We start from the raw sequence: 21,039 nt of genomic DNA on the forward strand, positions 1-21,039 counted from the left end.
TTAACTTATTAAACAACATGGATACAATTTACAGACTTAAGAGGCCATCAATTCTGGACCTGCCCTACAGATTTTTGTAAAGTGTTTTTATTGAAAAATTTGTTGTTGAGAGTGCTTAACAGCTATTTTTAATGTTCCAAAGTCAATTTTTCGTATTACATAGTATTTAATTATTGTTCCATATATAATAGAAAAGATTGTAAAGTAAATAAAAAAAAAAAAAAAAAAAAAAAAAAAAAAAATTGGTCTTCTGGAAAGCTAGGTACCCATGACAGTTTTACGAAAATGTAAATAAATGAATTGAAACATATGCTTGTAACAAACCATCAACAGTACAGTGGCAAATTACTAAATACAGTACAAAAGAAAAGGACATTTATACTTATTAAATACGCAAGCAGGTTTTTTGTGACAATTAATATCCGAAACTACTGAACCGATTGACATGTTTTTGTTATACGTACTGAACCGAAAATATTGTTATTTCAATGCAACTGTCAAAAAACGTCTAAAACACATTTAGGGATTATTAGTATTGGATTCCATCCAGTTGTGTAATTCTTTTAGATTTTTGATCCATACCGTTTCTGTTCTAATATCCGTGGACGGTCCCATTGTGGCCAGGTTGCTACGTTCACAACAATGCTGGTCAACAGAGGATATGCTATTATCACGAGTTTTATTCAACTTCAATGTAGATATTTTTAATATTGATTGTTCTTCGTTAAGGAAATTATTGTGAATTAAAATAAGAATGAAGAGGGAACGTCTAGCGAAGAGAAATTGACTTTAAAACTTTATTAAATGTGGTAAAATTGAAAATGCAGCTTATTTAAACGGAAAACAAATAAGTTATTATGTTTTTATAGGTTAACTCGTGTTCTAAATTAATATATTCTAACATGTTAGTTTGATTTAGACATATAATTTTAAATGTAATTCAGTATACAAAATTACCTTTTCACATTCGTATAAATATGATCTAGAGACTCAAGAGCATTTAAAGCCGTAATTAAAGGCTACGACATTTTTTGTCTCGCAAACCCCTAAATTTAGCCTTTGAAAGTACATATAGCAGTAAACCACATCTTAGAGTATTCGGAGTGTTTCCTTGCACTTTTTACTGACTATTGCGCCGTTTTTGTGTTAACACTTTAACCTATTTCTAAGAGTAGAATTGGTAAGTCAATTAAAAGATTAATCAGGTAGAGGAAATCCGATGTCAAATATAGGCCAATAAACTATACAATATAAGATTAACCATTGCATAACATATAACATTTATTCTTAATGACAATACTGTAATGATACTAGATGTATTTTAAAATGCAGATTTTTTATTTAGAAATTCTTTACTGTTTCCGTAATGCGAGTTTATTTAGACCTACAATTATTTTCAATGACTTGAGACGACAGGGCTGTGCACAAAATGTTGCGCAAATAGCGTTAATATGTGATCCCGATTAAATGATGTTATATAGGTAATTGATTTTATACATATTTTTAGACTATATTTTATAATATCATGGAAATGTTACATAATGTAGGCCTATGATTATTTTTTTAACGTCTCATACAAATGAAACAATACGAGCAATGCTCGGTCCCCTGGTACTCATGTTAATGGCAACCTAAGCATGGTCCAAGACTGGTTGTAGCTCACTTGGGCACCTACACTATCAAAGCGAAGTTGGCTGACTCCTTGACTTTGACATGAACAGCCGCTAATGAAGGAAGGGTTATTACACGTGCCATACCCCGTTTCTTTTTAAACGTACATTTGTTTATGGCTTTGTCAAGGATGCGATTTACCAGTGAAAACTATGTCTGTGTAAAAACAAAGCCATTAACACAATAATCGGCCATATTATTATTTCAAACATAGCGTTAAAGAGGTTCTGTAACATGTAAAAACTTAAATAACTTAACATTATATTTTGAAAAAAGTTAACCACCTAAAATGTAGACCCAAATCTATTCCTGAAGTAAGGATACTTAAATCAACGATACACTTACTACGAAGTATTAAATGTATGTTGTGTACATCAATAAGTGGGATTTGTGAAGGACTCTGTGCGAATGCGTCGCACGGCTCGGCTAGTACAGTATGTATAAAATAAATCTACAAGTTGTTCAATATAATGATTGGTAATTTGAAATATTTCGTCCATTCTTAATTGTAATACATGGAAAGTGCGAATTTACTTATAAGCAATGCCACTTATTTGGTGACATGGCAAGACCTGGACCCGGAACCATAAACCATGGTGTAGAACTAAAAGAAATATTTTTGTACATTGAATCGTTGTTGTATGTTTGGTTAAAGGTTAGGGAACTCGTGTGAAAAAATCGGTGCATCCAAATTGTCCATGTTATTCACATGGGGATAAAGTAAACTATTGTAGTTGGCTTGTTTATAGATATATTTTTAATGAAATTTGGATATTTTATTTATTTTATTATTTTTTGTCCTAGGACACTAGGCACGAGCCCGGGATTGTTTTTCACATTACTTCAGGCTAGACCTAGGGGTTGCGGCCTTATCACTTGGATAAAATCCATTGGTGATTTGGCGGAAATTGAACCCGGGACCTCACGGACCGAAGTCCGGCGCTATAACCACTACACCAGCTCGCTTCCCATTTATTCTATACTACGGCCTACTATTATATTTTACAAAAAAAAAAAAAAAAAAAACACGTCCCAGCCCCCCTAGGTACGGTACTCATGAAGTCTAATGATGTTTAAATAGGGAATATGCCGACGTTTAATGAAATTTTTAAGCAAAAATCCAATCAGTAAAATGGAAATTTGCTTAGTCTGTATGTTTTCTAACGGAGGGCGAATTGAAATTTTTTAATGACCAATAATAATTTAGTATGTGAACAAAATTGTATTCAAAACTTTGTTATACGTCATATAAACGGAGGTCTACGATTGAAGATATCAATGGTCTATTAGCGATGTAAGCTAGCTGATACATTCGCGGTGTTTTTGACGAAGTGAGTGGCAGAAGGGGTTTAACCCTGTGACAATGTGTTTAGAAGATGTCCCGAGCTATTAACCCTTTTTAGGGGGTGGAAGAGCGCTTAGTGAAGCCTCATTTGCATTCCTGCGGCCCTTGACAACGCCCGGTGGAAAATTTGATAAAGCCGACAGCTGCTCACTGCTCACACCCTCTGTCTAATCTTGGCAAACCCGTACACTCGCTACACTGCTACATGCCACACGCTACATGCTACACGCTACATGCCACACACTACATGCCGCGGACAACAAGCACCTCGACAATCATCGCAGAAGTGCGCACACAATTAGGCGAATCTTTCTCGAGTGAAAGTGTTATTTGAAAATGTATGTTTCGTATTAAATCTGACTGATACAAAGTACCCGTCATCAAATATAGCGGCACCCGGCACGGCAACGATCGCGATTGAGAGGGAGGTTTAGTGTCGTGTAATTAAAGTTTTAAAACGTGCATCGATATATAACTACGTAGTTATACATCGATGAACGTGTATTAGGTATAAAAATCTTATGCAATGACATCACCCCACGTGTTCATAAGAACGTGCATGGAAAGTCACACCAGGACAATGGACGAGCGCCCACATCACACGATACTCTCTCTTCTTGAAATTGTTTGTGGAAGTCCGACTTGGTGTCAAACCACCCAGAAAATTAAAAAAGTTACATTTTCAAATTTCGACCCCGCTAAAAAATCTCTTAAATTTACCATTTTTTTGTAAAACACGGTTTTTCATGGCTCGAAAGCGGTAAGAGCTAGAAGGGATTTTAAAGAATTTTCATTGCTAGGAATTAAATTTCCTACAAAATACTCTTAGAAGTTTTCCGAAAATCGCACTCATTCACCTTCAAAAAACGCCCTACTCCAAAAATTTCAAACTTTCTCGATTTGTACGCTGTTTTAATTTTTTTAACGACTTTTCGGACACTTTTATATTTTTTTCCCTTAAATTTAAAGGGCAGTTGCTTAAGTGACATTAAAATTTTTTTACCCACTCAATAAAATAAAAATGGCGAAGTTTTTATAAAAAAGATAGCTTTTTAACGCTTTTTTGGACGATTTTTTGACGAATTTCTTATGGATGATACGCATGCAGTGACAAGCAGACTAAAGAGTTGATAATTAATTAAGAGTAGGTTGATTATGAGCGTTAATCAACAGAAAAAGTTATATAGTGACCAATGCAATCTTAATCACCCCTTTAGAAAATTGGTGTGAAACTGTTTATAGACGTTCTAGATTTTTTAAATTGTTGTTGTGACCTAAATACCTATTGCCAGATTTATCCCCAATTTAAATATTATTAAATTTTTTGAGTACTTAGGTCAGCCGTTACAGGGAGGTAATAAAGTGAGTGGTCAAAAAATAAATAGAAAATATAGATAGTGAAGGGACCAGTCCCATCTCAGGCTCCCTCTTTCAAAGTTCCCCCTTTAGAAAATTGATGTATACTTGTTTATAGACGTTCAAGATATTTTGGATTTTTGTAGCAGCGGGGCCATTCTTCTTGCAAATTATGTTAACCCCCCTCCCGCCCCCCCATGGGGGCCTAAGACTATCTAAAATGTTGTTACCTCTACCTCCCCCAACCCATTGGATTGTAGCATTATTGCTATATTATTTGGACTAAAGATGGTTTTCAGCTAATGCCTTAAAATATTATAGCACCAACCCCACATCGATATTCCAACATGTCAAGACTTGTTTAATTTCCCCATAAATAAACAACCCCTTAATAAAATACTTTGCAACTGCAAAGTTATCAGTGGGTTTTTAACGCAAAAAAATCCCGGACATCCTGTCCCCCGTGACTATTTCTCGGCGTAAAGTGTAAGTTGTAAGTCGATACCGTAATTTATAAAAATGCTAGCTAATACAATATATGAAATACGTTCTTTCACAATTTCTAGGTAGTTGGTATCACAAATATTGAAACTAAGACATATGGAAACAATAAGTCGGTTCAATAGACGAGGAAGTAGAGATCTCGTACTATATTTATTTCAGCGTGTCCTTGTTCTGGACCGATACCTCACACCTCAATCACTCTTGGCTAAAGTGTGTCTAATGGATGGATGTATACATGTATAGTAAGTAGACTTTGTGACGTAAACTCTTGTGGGGATCGATTAACATTCATTATGAAAATTACTGTAACAATAATGCAGAGTTAGCTTTAGGTACATCTACAGTCTATGACGAGACATCGGTTACCGCTTGTATTTAAGTTTTGACAATAACACACGTGGACCTAACACAATTTACTTGAAACTAACACACACCGGATATAGGGGTGAGGAGAGAGAGGAAAGAGGAAGACGGATGGGGGATGAAGGTTGAAGAGGAAGAACGCGAGAGTCCTTGACGTCGTCCTCCAAACACTTCTCATGTTTGCATATACCGCATCGATACCACTACGCCACAGTAACCCATTCACGCAAAAATATCACACAATTATGCCTATAGACATTACTATTTTGTTTTTAGACTATTTCCTTTTGACATAGGTAGGCCTACCTAATAATTCGCGTCTACTGTACAAAAATAAAGCGAATGATTACTGTCAAGTTTAGTTTAAAGCGAAGGATTCGAGTAACTCGACGACTTGCTGGTATTTTCTCATCTGACACGCATTCATCACTCGGAGTATAGAAGGTCCGGCCGATGATTTGTCGTCTGTTGACACACTGCGGTGCGTGGACAGGAGGATATTTGTAGGAGTGATTGGCGAATAGATGACAGAGACGTTGTTGGTTCGGCCGTGTTATTTCAGGTGCGCCGCCGCGGTCCACCACCAGGTGGGTCGTCGTCAACAGTGACAGCAACCAACAACTCTCGGCACAGACTTACTCATAGGCCTAATTAAAAATCAACATTTTAGAAAATAAAGGACAGTAACAAATCTGTTATTTGTATTGTCTTTTAAACGTTTGCAAATTTTTGACACTGTAGTGTAAAAAATACTACACCTACAACAATAACAACATTTGTAACAAAAAAAATTGAATATTTTTTTATTATTTGAAATTTTATACAGACTGTGAATAAGTTATTGGACAATGGAAAGTCAATAATTTTTTTAACATTTATTAGATTGCGATTGGGTTATTGATTAACGAAAGATTGTATCTTTAGTGATAAAACTAAGTGGCTATTTAAACTTAATCAGTGGTACTCTATTAAAGTATGATTCTTGTTTCTACATATTCGGTAGTAGTATGCCTCGTCTTGTCGTTAAAGATTGACTAAAACCCGCGTGTCAATGATTGTATATACCCTAATACTGTACAATAGGTCTAAATGTACCTAGTGGCTAGTATGCCTCGTCTTGTTGTTAAAGATTGACTACATCCCGCGTGTCAATGATTGTATATACCCTAATACTGTACAATAGGTCTAAATGTACCTAGTGGCTAGTATGCCTCGTCTTGTTGTTAAAGATTGACTACATCCCGCGTAACAATAATTGTATATACCCTAATACTGTACAATAGGTCTAAATGTACCTAGTGGCTAGTATGCCTCGTCTTGTCGTTAAAGATTGACTACAACCCGCGTGTCAATGATTGTATATACCCTAATACTGTACAATAGGTCTAAATGTACCTAGTGGCTAGTATGCCTCGTCTTGTCGTTAAAGATTGACTACAACCCGCGTGTCAATGATTGTATATACCCTAATACTGTACAATAGGTCTAAATGTACCTAGTGGCTAGTATGCCTCGTCTTGTTGTTAAAGATTGACTACATCCCGCGTAACAATAATTGTATATACCCTAATACTGTACAATAGGTCTAAATGTACCTAGTGGCTAGTATGCCTCGTCTTGTCGTTAAAGATTGACTACAACCCGCGTGTCAATGATTGTATATACCCTAATACTGTACAATAGGTCTAAATGTACCTAGTGGCTAGTATGCCTCGTCTTGTTGTTAAAGATTGACTACATCCCGCGTGTCAATGATTGTATATACCCTAATACTGTACAATAGGTCTAAATGTACCTAGTGGCTAGTATGCCTCGTCTTGTTGTTAAAGATTGACTACATCCCGCGTGTCAATGATTGTATATACCCTAATACTGTACAATAGGTCTAAATGTACCTAGTGGCTAGTATGCCTCGTCTTGTTGTAAAAGATTGACTACATCCCGCGTGTCAATGATTGTATATACCCTAATACTATACAATAGGTCTAAATGTACCTTGTGGCTAGTATGCCTCGTCTTGTGGTTAAAGATTGACTACATCCCGCGTGTCAATGATTGTATATACCCTAATACTGTACAATAGGTCTAAATGTACCTAGTGGCTAGTAAGCCTCGTCTTGTCGTTAAAGATTGACTACATCCCGCGTGTCAATGATTGTATATACCCTAATACTATACAATAGGTCTAAATGTACCTAGTGGCTAGTAAGCCTCGTCTTGTGGTTAAAGATTGACTACATCCCGCGTGTCAATGATTGTATATACCCTAATACTGTACAATAGGTCTAAATGTACCTAGTGGCTAGTATGCCTCGTCTTGTGGTTAAAGATTGACTACATCCCGCGTGTCAATGATTGTGTATACCCTAATACTATACAATAGGTCTAAATGTACCTAGTGGCTAGTAAGCCTCGTCTTGTCGTTAAAGATTGACTACATCCCGCGTGTCAATGATTGTATATACCCTAATACTGTACAATAGGTCTAAATGTACCTAGTGGCTAGTATGCCTCGTCTTGTGGTTAAAGATTGACTACATCCCGCGTGTCAATGATTGTGTATACCCTAATACTGTACAATAGGTTTAAATGTACCTAGTGGCTAGTAAGCCTCGTCTTGTGGTTAAAGATTGACTACATCCCGCGTGTCAATGATTGTATATACCCTAATACTGTACAATAGGTCTAAATGTACCTAGTGGCTAGTATGCCTCGTCTTGTGGTTAAAGATTGACTACATCCCGCGTGTCAATGATTGTGTATACCCTAATACTATACAATAGGTCTAAATGTACCTAGTAGCTAGTATGCCTCGTCTTGTCGTTAAAGATTGACTACAACTCGCGTGTCAATGATTGTATATACCCTAATACTATACAATAGGTCTAAATGTACCTAGTGGCTAGTATGGCTCGTCTTGTCATTAAAGATTGACTACAACCCGCGTGTCAATGATTGTATATACCCTAATACTATACAATAGGTCTAAATGTACCTAGTAGCTAGTATGCCTCGTCTTGTCGTTAAAGATTGACTACAACTCCCGTGTCAATGATTGTATACAGGGTGATTGATATAAGTGTGCCAGCCGTTTTATTCAAAAACTATAAGAGATATCAAAAAAAGTTAAATGGTAAGTGCCTTGGATTTTTTATTAAAAAAATTGTAGTCAAGTCAAAAAAATTATTTTAGCCGCCATTTTTCCAATATGGCCGCCAACTTTGATTTTTCTTACGGAACACCCTGTATTTTATGATGTATTCTGGTAGAAAAAGTAATTTTAAGACGATTTTATTCTTGTGATTTTTTATCATAAACCTAACCGTTTCAAAGATAATAATGGTTAAAGTTTTGAAATTTCTACATGAGAAAGAGTTTCGATAAAGGCCTCTATCGAAACTGGCAAGCATGCCAGCTGTTTTGTTCGAAAACCATTCAAAATTTCACAAATTAAACCATTATTATCTTTGAAACGGTTAGATTTATGAAAAAATTACAAGAATAAAATCGTCTTAAAATTACTTTTTCTACCAGAATGCATCATAAAATACAGGGTGTTCCGTAAGAAAAATCAAAGTTGGCGGCCATATTGGAAAAATGGCGTCTAAAATAATTTTTTTGACTTGACTATAATTTTTTAAATAAAAAATCCAAGGCACTTACCATTTAACTTTTTTTGATATCTCTTATAGTTTTCGAATAAAACGGCTGGCACACTTATATCAATCACCCTGTATACCCTAATACTGTACAATAGGTCTAAATGTACCTAGTGGCTAGTATGCCTCGTCTTGTGGTTAAAGATTGACTACATCCCGCGTGTCAATGATTGTATATATCCTAATACTGTACAATAGGTCTAAATGTACCTAGTGGCTAGTATGCCTCGTCTTGTGGTTAAAGATTGACTACATCCCGCGTGTCAATGATTGTATATACCCTAATACTGTACAATAGGTCTAAATGTACCTAGTGGCTAGTATGCCTCGTCTTGTCGTTAAAGATTGACTACAACTCGCGTGTCAATGATTGTATATACCCTAATACTGTACAATAGGTCTAAATGTACCTAGTGGCTAGTATGCCTCGTCTTGTCGTTAAAGATTGACTACATCCCGCGTGTCAACGATTGTATATATCCTAATACTGTACAATAGGTCTAAATGTACCTAGTGGCTAGTATGCCTCGTCTTGTCGTTAAAGATTGACTACATCCCGCGTGTCAATGATTGTATATATCCTAATACTGTACAATAGGTCTAAATGTACCTAGTGGCTAGTATGCCTCGTCTTGTGGTTAAAGATTGACTACAACTCGCGTGTCAATGATTGTATATATCCTAATACTGTACAATAGGTCTAAATGTACCTAGTGGCTAGTATGCCTCGTCTTGTGGTTAAAGATTGACTACATCCCGCGTGTCAATGATTGTATATACCCTAATACTGTACAATAGGTCTAAATGTACCTAGTGGCTAGTATGCCTCGTCTTGTCGTTAAAGATTGACTACAACTCGCGTGTCAATGATTGTATATACCCTAATACTGTACAATAGGTCTAAATGTACCTAGTGGCTAGTATGCCTCGTCTTGTGGTTAAAGATTGACTACATCCCGCGTGTCAATGATTGTATATATCCTAATACTGTACAATAGGTCTAAATGTACCTAGTGGCTAGTATGCCTCGTCTTGTGGTTAAGGATTGACTACATCCCGCGTGTCAATGATTGTATATACCCTAATACTGTACAATAGGTCTAAATGTACCTAGTGGCTAGTATGCCTCGTCTTGTCGTTAAAGATTGACTACAACTCGCGTGTCAATGATTGTATATACCCTAATACTGTACAATAGGTCTAAATGTACCTAGTGGCTAGTATGCCTCGTCTTGTGGTTAAAGATTGACTACATCCCGCGTGTCAATGATTGTATATACCCTAATACTATACAATAGGTCTAAATGTACCTAGTGGCTAGTATGCCTCGTCTTGTCGTTAAAGATTGACTACAACTCGCGTGTCAATGATTGTATATACCCTAATACTGTACAATAGGTCTAAATGTACCTTGTGGCTAGTATGCCTCGTCTTGTCGTTAAAGATTGACTACAACTCGCGTGTCAATGATTGTATATACCCTAATACTGTACAATAGGTCTAAATGTACCTAGTGGCTAGTATGCCTCGTCTTGTGGTTAAAGATTGACTACATCCCGCGTGTCAACGATTGTATATATCCTAATACTGTACAATAGGTCTAAATGTACCTAGTGGCTAGTATGCCTCGTCTTGTCGTTAAAGATTGACTACATCCCGCGTGTCAATGATTGTATATACCCTAATACTGTACAATAGGTCTAAATGTACCTAGTGGCTAGTATGCCTCGTCTTGTCGTTAAAGATTGACTACATCCCGCGTGTCAATGATTGTATATACCCTAATACTATACAATAGGTCTAAATGTACCTAGTGGCTAGTATGCCTCGTCTTGTCGTTAAAGATTGACTACATCCCGCGTGTCAATGATTGTATATACCCTAATACTGTACAATAGGTCTAAATGTACCTAGTGGCTAGTATGCCTCGTCTTGTCGTTAAAGATTGACTACAACTCGCGTGTCAATGATTGTATATACCCTAATACTGTACAATAGGTCTAAATGTACCTTGTGGCTAGTATGCCTCGTCTTGTGGTTAAAGATTGACTACATCCCGCGTGTCAACGATTGTATATATCCTAATACTGTACAATAGGTCTAAATGTACCTAGTGGCTAGTATGCCTCGTCTTACCTCGTATAAACCTTTGCTGTAGTAACCCAGGCTCTGCTTTCGATTTTTTAATGTGTCTAAGTTATGAAAATAATGTTATTGATATATTTCCATGGAAACATTATGATAATAACGGTTGGTTTTGTATGAATCGGAGGCTATTTTTTATATTTTGAACTGCTTAACATTTGTTGGATTAACATAACATAACTTGCACTTCACATTTTTATATAGGTAGGTACGATTTTTTTAATATTTAGGCAAATTTAGTAACTGGTTTTTTGCTACAACTATAATTAAATTGAACATCTATATTCTGTAAGACAACATTTTTACCAGAAAATTGTGGATGTCTGGTAAGTCGCAGAAAAGTGGGAGGGGTCTTAAATTAAAGGTCTTGACCCCAGGGACTCGGGAAAAACAGCAGAATTCCCAAAAAGTTACCAGAAAACGAGATATAACGTAAAATATCCACCATAAGAAATGCATGGGGACTGAAAAACGTCTGCAGTCTATCAGCTGTTACTTATTTATTTGCAATGTTGACATTTATTCCGAAAGTCAATGTTGGTAAATAATGTTCCAAAATGAATTGTATTTGTTTATTTTTTTTTGTTTTCCGTTTTTATAATGAGTGAAGTAACTAGACAGGGTAGGGGAAGACCTGCAAGACGTGGAAGAGTGTCCAGGAATTCAACAGATTTAAGAAATGCTGAAAGAGAATGTCATGTAGGGCCTAACTGTGAAAGAAATCCAGAAGCTGTTTTACAACCTGTCTTTAGTAGAACGCTGGAAAATGAGTTGAGTGTTGTTACTCACAATCTAGGTCCTCTTAACAGCACTTGCATGTATTGTGGCGCATTTCACTTCGCAGAAGAGGCCACAAATGGACATTTCAACGCATGTTGCCACAATGGACATGCCACAACCACAAGCAAGTGACGAACTAAAAGAAATGTTTTTACATCATTCGAACTTCATAAAAAACATAAGGCAATACAACAGTGCAATGGCTTTTGCGTCGCTTTCCGCTACACAAAAAGAGATTCCGGGAAATGATCCTTACTGTCTTTAAGTTCAGGGACAAATTCATAGATATATTTCTGACTTACTACCACGAAATGGGGAGTTGCCTTCATAATAATTAATAATAATTTTGACCTTTACATGTGGTTCTCAAAATGGAAACTATAACAGAATTCGTAAGATTACAAAACAAATCTTCAATTTTAAACTAGAAAAGATGTGCAATGTTTGGCTGTATGATTTCACCTCCGATTCGTCGTTCTCCGGGCTCAGGCCAAACCGTGTGCACGTTTCCATTTGTTAATATGTTGTGTTATTGATTTAATCATTATTTTACAATTGTATTTCATTGACACGTCAGAAGCAACTAATATACGACTCCAACGGAAGGAAAACCAAGATATAAAACAATAAACACTGTTAATTTTATGTAACATAAAATTGATAATTTTAAAAACATAGGCCTATTTCGAATATTTGTCATTTTATAAATGGTTTTTTATTGTAGTCTAAATTAGGGGCTATGGCCCCTATAGGCCACTAGTAATAATATTATAAATAGCTCAATTGTACGCCGTTTATTTTGTGTTCTAAAATCTGTGGTATATGTGTAACTAATTAATTATTAAATGGTAATAGAAAATACTCCTATTTTATCTTAACTTAGCTTGCAGTCAACATTTATTTTATTGCATTTGATAAATTTATTTGTGCCTTGCTACTCCACTGAATAAATTAAACCAAGGAAAGTATCATACAACTAAGCTATAAACAATGTAATTTTGTTTCTAAAATCAATTAAATGTCTGTCTGAAAATTTAAAGGCAATGGGCTATGGGACCGATTAAAATAACTGGTTTGTATACATATTATGTTGTTCGTCGATTTTTTGTACTGTGTGATTTTTTTTATACTGTAGAGTAGATTCAGAGATACAATGAAACATATACTGTATGTACTGTTATTTTTTTAGTCCATGATGTTTTGATAATCATATTAGTTTTGTCTGCCGTCTTAAATGCTTAAATTAAATTCAAGTATTTAATTCTAAATTCATTTGTAAATTTAATAATATGTACCCTCCTGAAGATATAGAAATAAAGTTTATTTGTATTTCCTTAAAAATAAATCCGTAAAGGCATTTACTACTTATACGAGCTAAATTAATAATTTACAACTTTTAGCGAATAGGAAAGTAGCTATTACCGTAGGTTCACGATAAAAGACCTGGAGCCGAGACCAATATACTTCTAATTTTGATGTCCCTAAAACAAAAAATCACACTTCGTTCAAATTTATATATATACGTCCATGAACTTGAGTAATTTTTGTCTGACTTTGATGAAATTTGGTTTGAAGGTGTAGCCGTGATAAACTTGAATGAGTTCGCATATCGCAAACCAGCATGATCGGACCATGGGAACAGGCAAGTGGCCTTGGAACAGGGTTTTACGGGGGGTTTATGAGGTAAAAATAGTGTCATTTTTGACCCTCAAAACACAACATTTCCTGACTTCCAAAGTATTTTTCGCGGTTATTTGTTACGGAGAAAAAAAAATTAAATTAAAATTCCTTCTGGAGAATATTGTAAAATGTTGTAGTTTTTTTTGTTTATGGAAATATTTTGATCATATTTGGCAAATTTTTTTTATAGTAAGCTACTAATATTTTACTAAACACCACACTTTATTAGCATCCCTGCAGCAGCAGCCTAGGTACTCGTTAAACGCAATGTTATTTAAAACAATTTTATTTAAATCAATTCAGGCAAACGGAAAGTCGCTTAGTCTGCAGGTTTGCTGCGGCGGGGGATTTTTAGTATAGATATAGTTTCTTTAATATTTCAAAAGACTAGTAATAAGGCACAGCAATTTTTCTAAAGTTTATAACACCTAAAAAAAGTTCATTAAAATTTAATAATTAGTAGTTTTAAAACTTCAAAATGGAAATTTAAAATGTCAAAAGTAAAGAAAAAAGGTAAATTATGAGAAAATGTAATTCGAAACTTTTGGCAAGTTTTCCTCATATCAGCCTACACAATATAATTCTAAACCAAAAAGGCGGTTTCCACTACCTACAACATGCCACAAATGTTTCTATAAAATGTCATAAAGTGTGTGCTGAGACCACAGGGGTGTGCTATATCACTGTTAGAAATATAGTTGCCTGTAGATGTGCAGAATCTATACCCATAGATTAACAAAGACTATGAAATAAGCACAAAAAATTAATTTAAAATAAAAAAATTACATGGGTTTTGTTGCCATGCTTGTGACGATATGACGATATTTTTTACTTTATTTAATGTACAATCTAACAATGAAATATAAACATAAATCAAAACAAATGGAAGAAATCCCAATTACTGTACATGTTTAATTTACAACGTGAAGTGAAAATGAAGAGGTTTGCACAATACATATTTTTGGTTCAATTTCACTACTAGAATTAGTTTTAAAGCTATTTCGGTTTTATTATCAGTACCTTGCGCTTGCGGTAGTGTTGATAATGCTAAACAGATATGTTTTAGGTATGGTCTGTTTATGAATAATATAAGCTTAAACTAATACTACATTTAAGGTTTCGAAGTACGTAATCTGTTGTGGATTTTTTATGTCAAAACTGAGAAAATAACCTCTACGAACTTAAAAACGCGTCGAATCACCCAACCCTGATGCGCATGCATATCTTGGTGTTTGTTATGCGTGTGTCATGTATTTCAATGTCTTATTAAATTTCTGTACAAGGTAAAAGTACCTATTTATAATTTATTTTGGTGTTAATGCAATGGCGGAGTAGAACAGTATACTCACGCTACGGTACATTAGCACTTCATTTTTATTATTTCATTAAATATAAGGTATCATAAATAAGAATAATGATTATAAAAACTAACCGAAATAATAATATTGACAATTTTATTACTTTGAATTATGTACCCAATATAGCTAGATATATTTTTTAGACTGTATAGGTTATTATTATTTAGCACCCGCACTAAACACTGCCGTTGTAGTTAATATATTAGGCCTGGTTTGCAGATTTAAACAATCAAATTTAAATTCTAAAAAAAACACTTTTTTCATATAAAATTTTGGTGAGCCTTCCATATACACAATAAGCAATTACTAATTTACTTTTTCGTTTTGAGGCCCCAGAGACCAAAAACGCCACCATTCGTTCAAATTCATTATAAATTGAATAACTTATACAGTATATGGTATTCATATTTTATGTAGGTTTACATGTACCTACATACATATCCGTTAGCACGATAACTCGAGCAAAAATTATCTGTTTTTGATTAAATTTTGTATAAACTTGTAAACCTACATTTATTCAAACAATTTCGCGAACCAGCACGATCGGAATATGGAAACGGGGTTACTTGGGGTTTTATGGGGTAAGCATTGGTTTTTCACTTTTTGACATTAAAAACATAAAACATTGCATTTTTTGTTAACCATTTTGTAGAGTTTTAAAAAACAAATTATTTGTTACATTAAAGCAATGGTTGGCTTAGGAGAAAATTCCTAAACACTGTAAATTTAAAATTACTTTGTTATTTTTATGTATAATGAGAAAACTGCTGTAGTTTGCTTGTTTATGAACGTATCTTGATTAAATTTGGAAAATGTATTCAGTTAATACTAAACTATTGCAGTGTTACTAAAACACACGTTATCTATTCCCATCCTTGTAGCAGCAAAACTAAGTAGGGCTACTGTTCTCATTAAACTAATGCTATTTAAATAGGTAATAAATATGACATTCTTAAGGATATAATATTTAAGTAAAAAATGAAAAAAACAATGAGGCAAATATAAATTTGCTTAGTCTGTAGGTTTTCTGTGGTGGGGTTTTTATTTTTACAGTTTTTTATGTTTTTAGCACGATGATTAATTTTGTGTTGCCTAATATAAAGTGAGCAGTAAGATTTATTGGTTTTAATATAAATAAAAATATAACTTGGAAAGAGTTTTGTTTAAAACGAAAACGCATATTTCTGTACCCGAACCCATTTTTATAGACATACCGGTATGTAATATCTTTAGCTGATATTGTACTATACTAGATATCTAAAGGTAAATCCTTTTGTGTTACTCGCGGTTGAAGAACCAATGGTATTACATTATTTTATATTAATTCAGATAAAACCCGTTTTAAACTACCGTAGTTTGTCATGTATTCGGTATCACACTACAAATAAATGGACGACTATTTCTGCTTATAGCACGAAACATAGCAATTCTAAACTAATACACTGTGGCTTATATCCATACCTAGCTGCTGATGTGCTTTGCATAGATACTGTCTAATAAACTTGTGTGAAACGCATATATATGCTACACAAAGTCTAAATAATCAATAATTATTGCATATAGCTTCCAACGAATCATAATGCAATGCTTGATTGTATTACCGTAGCCTACAGGCTTTATAATTAGGCAATTTAAACAAGATTTGACAAAGTAAAGTACTTTAAAATCAATTTATTACTTTGAACGTTGACTTAGCCATTGATTATTGCTAATGTAAGCCAATTAAACGGCGTTGCAAAAAGTATTGATTGGACAAATATAAAGCAGTGTATTACGAGTGTATTACCTAATAAATTATACCAATTTCTTCCCCTAAAAACGTTCGTTATCGTAATAGTACTAACATTTTCATATAAATGGACCAGCTACGCACATATGCGACGGCTGGTCACATTATAGACTGACGTCGCATATTTACGTCGGTGTCCAATGCTATTACAAAGCGTATATCTTGTAAAACGGTCTATTTGTATCAGGTGACACCCGGTCTATGTGTAATATTAAAATGTATACCTCGGGCCGTGGCAATAACCGCAGCGTCGCATATATGTGGCGATCGGTAGCGAACGAAACAATTGCATAAATTTATACCCATATCGGTATTAGATTTGTAGTACAATAGGTAGCCTGATATCTACAATATGATGTTTAGGTATACAGGAAATAACCACGATATGTACTAATAGCCTAAATAGATCACAGGAAGGGGTGGGTCCGACGTCAAGGAATTCTGAGCGTTTAACGACGCTTTTAGGACTATAAAGTGTTTGTCACTTTGAAGTAGAGAATATGACTTTAAAAATAAATTTTAACTAAATTTAAATTTCATTGAAATTTGTTACTATATAGTCTAATAACATAAGCCCTAACCTTCCATTTTGAACTAATTCAATGTTTTCTTCTTAGAAACCAAATAAAAAAAGAGAGTTTAAGAGTTATTTTGCTGGGAATCTGGGATAAAATTTTGTGTCTAGATAAATATTTGAGGTGATGTAGAGGTTACTATCAATAAGTGAGATTAACGCCTGCTTTGCTACTTTGGATTTTAGCAACATTCAGAAACTAATCTTAAAACCGATTATGCACAAGTCGTGATATGAGATTAAGTTAAGAGGTAAGTTGGTAAGTTTTGATAAGTTAAACTCTCCAGATCAATATTTATTACAGTCAGGAATGCAGAAGAGTTGTCACAGTCGAAATAACAAAAATATAAAAATAAATTCCCCTGATCAAAAATCTACTTTACTTACCTGTTAGCACGCACTACCAAATACCTACATCACTGCACACTACATAACCAAAACTCGACACTCACTTGCGAATCTCGGGTCGTTGGCGGAGGCACCGTACCACGGGGCAGCGGCGGAGTTGCCGTAGCCGACACCCAGATCGCCGCCGTTACAGTAGTTGGAGGGGAACTGATGGACGTGCATGGCCGTGTAGGGGTTGGCCGGTGAGGAGGCCGCAGGACCGGTAGATCCGCCGGAACTGCCGCTGCCGCTGCTGCGGTACGGACTGCCGGGCGCGCACAGCTCCAGCTTGCGGTAGCTCTCTTCTATGGGACTGAGGATATCGGTTACTGAGAACGGCGTGGTGTGCGGTTGGTGCTTGGGGCTCAGGGACATGGCCAGGTCGGCGCCATTCAGCTCCGGTAGGATATCCGCATCCTGGAGCACCCCGCTAGAAAACCCGGACGAGGAGGAACCCGGGAGTACGCTGGGAGTAGTAGACATGCGCTCGCTCTCGCACCTAGACACCTCGACACTTCTCCTCATCGAGTGCTGTCGAGCGCCCTTCGCTTTCTACCCGGAATTGTGGGTAATAAATCGGCGGTGGTAGCGGGGGTCGGCGGGGCTGGGCGGGGGGAGGGGCTCCACTCCTCGACCAATAGAGAGCTTCCCTCCTGCCACCCCTCCCCGGTGGCAGTCGTACGAGCGGCAATTGAAAGGTTTATATTTCACTGATAAACATCGACTACGAAAATATTATGTGATAAGGACGTGATAGCGGGCTAATTGTACTTGACCCGAGGGCCCTCTAACACCGGTGTAGCACTCTTGGGCTCAGTGATTCTTCCACAACCGTACCACCACTCGCCACTCCTTCGATAACTGCTCTTATTCTAATCTGTTTGTAGTGGGCAACAATACTTCACTTCGAGATGTTGTTCACGATTTATCAAAGCAGTGAAAACGAGTTTACCTTATAGCGAATTTCCCATATAGGGAATAAGCTATTACCGTAGTACTCATGGTAAGACCTGGACCCGGGACCGATTTACTTTTTCGTTTTGAGGTCCCAATTGACCAAAAACACCATCCGTTCAAATTCATATATATATATATTAATATATTAATATATATATACAGTAGGCTATATATTTATATGTGTGTCCGTTAGCGCGATAGCTCGAGCAAAAATAATCCGATTTTGATGAAATTTGGTACAAACGTGTAAACCTACGTTTATTCGAACGAGTTCGCGAACCAGCATGATCGGACTATGGGAACGGGGGTTTATGGGGGGTTTTATAGAGCAAAAATTGGGGTTTTCCATTTTTGACTCTAAAAACTTAAAATTTAGCATTTTCTTTCCAAACCATTTTGTAGAGCTTAAAAAACAAACAATTCAGTATGTTGAAGCGTTATTATGCGCCTAATAGCTACGGAGAAAAGTCCAAAAAACTGTAAATTTAAAATTCCCATGTTATTCTTATGGAGAATAAGTAAACCGTTATAGTTTGCTTGTTTATGATCATATTTTGATCAAATTTTGAAAATGCATTCATTTCATACTAAACTATTAACATTTAACAAAAAAAAACACCTTTTTACCCTCCCTGTTGCAGCAAACCTAAGTATAGTACTGTCAGTACTCGTTAAACTAATGTTATTTAAATAGGGAATAAATGTGATACAGTATTTTTAAGAAGACATTTTAGTGCAAATCCAATCAGGCAAATGGAAATTCGCTTAGTCTGCAGGTTTGCTGCGGCGGGGGTATTTTTGAACCTGTCTCGAATCTTTTCATGGGATAGGGATAGAACATTTAAACATTGCAATTCCTTCTCCAGAATACATATCGAGTCCTAGCAAACAAATCATTCTTCATAAAATCCTAACATAATAATTAGGCTATAGTTGAAGACTCGTTTAATAATTACAAATTTACCATCTCTAATCAAAACAAGTTTAATTTCAATTTTTATAATGAAAGCATTTTTCTTTAACTAAACTTTTAGATTTCGGTAAGTTGCCATTTGGCTCAAGTACCCAGGAGCACAGAAAACGTACGTGCCAGGAGGTTGTTATTACTAAAGCGGCGAGCGGTAACCTGAGCGGCACGTAAGCGGCGGTGGTGGCTACGATACAAGCGGCACATTTATAACGCTCATCAAATTCCCCTAGTTTTATGAGTAATTTTAGTCGAAAATGGTAATCTATGGCGCCACGTCTTGCGGCTGACCAAAATGTCACGCGACAGCGACATTTTTTGTCGCGTAAACTCACATCCGGTGGTGGGGGAATTAAAGAAATCAGTCTGTTCTCAATCCAATGTTGTGTGTTGTGTTTGTGATGTATAAGTGATTATTAAGTTGTTTAAATATAGACCCTGTAGTGTTGTACACGTTAATGACAAAACCCCAGTTATTTAAACAACACATACAATTTACAGTTGGAATTGGGTCAACCTCTTAAAAATGTCATTACATAATATGATTATGTAATTTATATTACAAATAAAGGGTAAAGAACTCATTTATATACAGTCTACTAACAAGCTGCTATACCCGTGCGTTGCAACGGGAAGAAAATGTGACCCAGAGAGCTATTAAAGTGGTGCTGATGTGCGTTTTAAAATACAACAACTCTATGATTTAGTATGAAAATATAAACTGATTTTAAAGTGTAAACCTACTTACTTTCAACCCCCTACTTTTAATGTTAATGGATCCAAAAGAATATGACAACATACCTTAGTGTAGCAATAGCATCAATTGCTTCATATTGATGCTTCATGAATGACATGTTTTATCATAATCAATTCTTCAATTTTAGTCAAGCCTCTTTATACTTAGCTTACAATATAAATTACAAAATACACGAAACTTTGAGCAATACTTACAAAACGTATATACAACCTTTCTTTAAAATCAAACATAACCCTCCTCATACATAAAGCGCCACAAACATCTTTTTCGAGTAAATAAACAAACACCAGTTCATTGTACTGACCAGCTGTTTCATTAACTAAATTAAATTAAATCATCTAAACTTTAGAAGCATGCCAGGCGTAGCCCTTTGGAAATCAGCCTGTGGGGCAGAGCCCTTAGGAAATTCATCCATATCAATACTTTTCGGCAAATCTACACACTCTAAGCTTCATTTTGATGTATCATATGCTTATATTTGTATTTGGTAAATGGCCTTAACCGTTTACATAAAATTTGATTGTATCACTTTAATAATATAATAGATAATAGATTATTAACATCAATCAATGTAAATATATGGAGAATATACCACGTAGAGTATGAAAAATACTACTGTCGCGCCGCGACTGTCGCGGTGCATAAACGTGCCCATTTGATCCAATAGAACTTGAACCGGGCGCGACACATTTTTTGAAGCTGCGATTCTAAAACCTGTCGCGGGTATTTAGAGATCTCTGAGTCGCT

The 21,039-nt window shown here is 35.6% G+C and overlaps 1 protein-coding gene across 1 annotated transcript in view; it reads right to left on the reverse strand.

The window, feature by feature from the left end:
• Positions 1–18,213, reverse strand: part of LOC128997177 (homeobox protein Nkx-2.4-like) — a 74,625-nt gene extending 56,412 nt beyond the window's left edge. The window contains exon 1 of the mRNA XM_054422775.1: positions 17,677–18,213. Coding sequence (XP_054278750.1) covers positions 17,677–18,136 — 460 coding nt within the window. The 5' untranslated portion in view covers positions 18,137–18,213. The remainder of the gene's footprint in view (positions 1–17,676) is intronic.
• Between the last annotated feature and the right edge of the window lie 2,826 nt (positions 18,214–21,039).

The sequence above is a fragment of the Macrosteles quadrilineatus genome, unplaced genomic scaffold (assembly GCF_028750875.1).
Source record: "Macrosteles quadrilineatus isolate MER2022 unplaced genomic scaffold, UCM_ALF_1.0 Scaffold_1__1_contigs__length_201487025, whole genome shotgun sequence".
Classification (NCBI taxonomy): Eukaryota; Metazoa; Arthropoda; class Insecta; order Hemiptera; family Cicadellidae; genus Macrosteles; species Macrosteles quadrilineatus.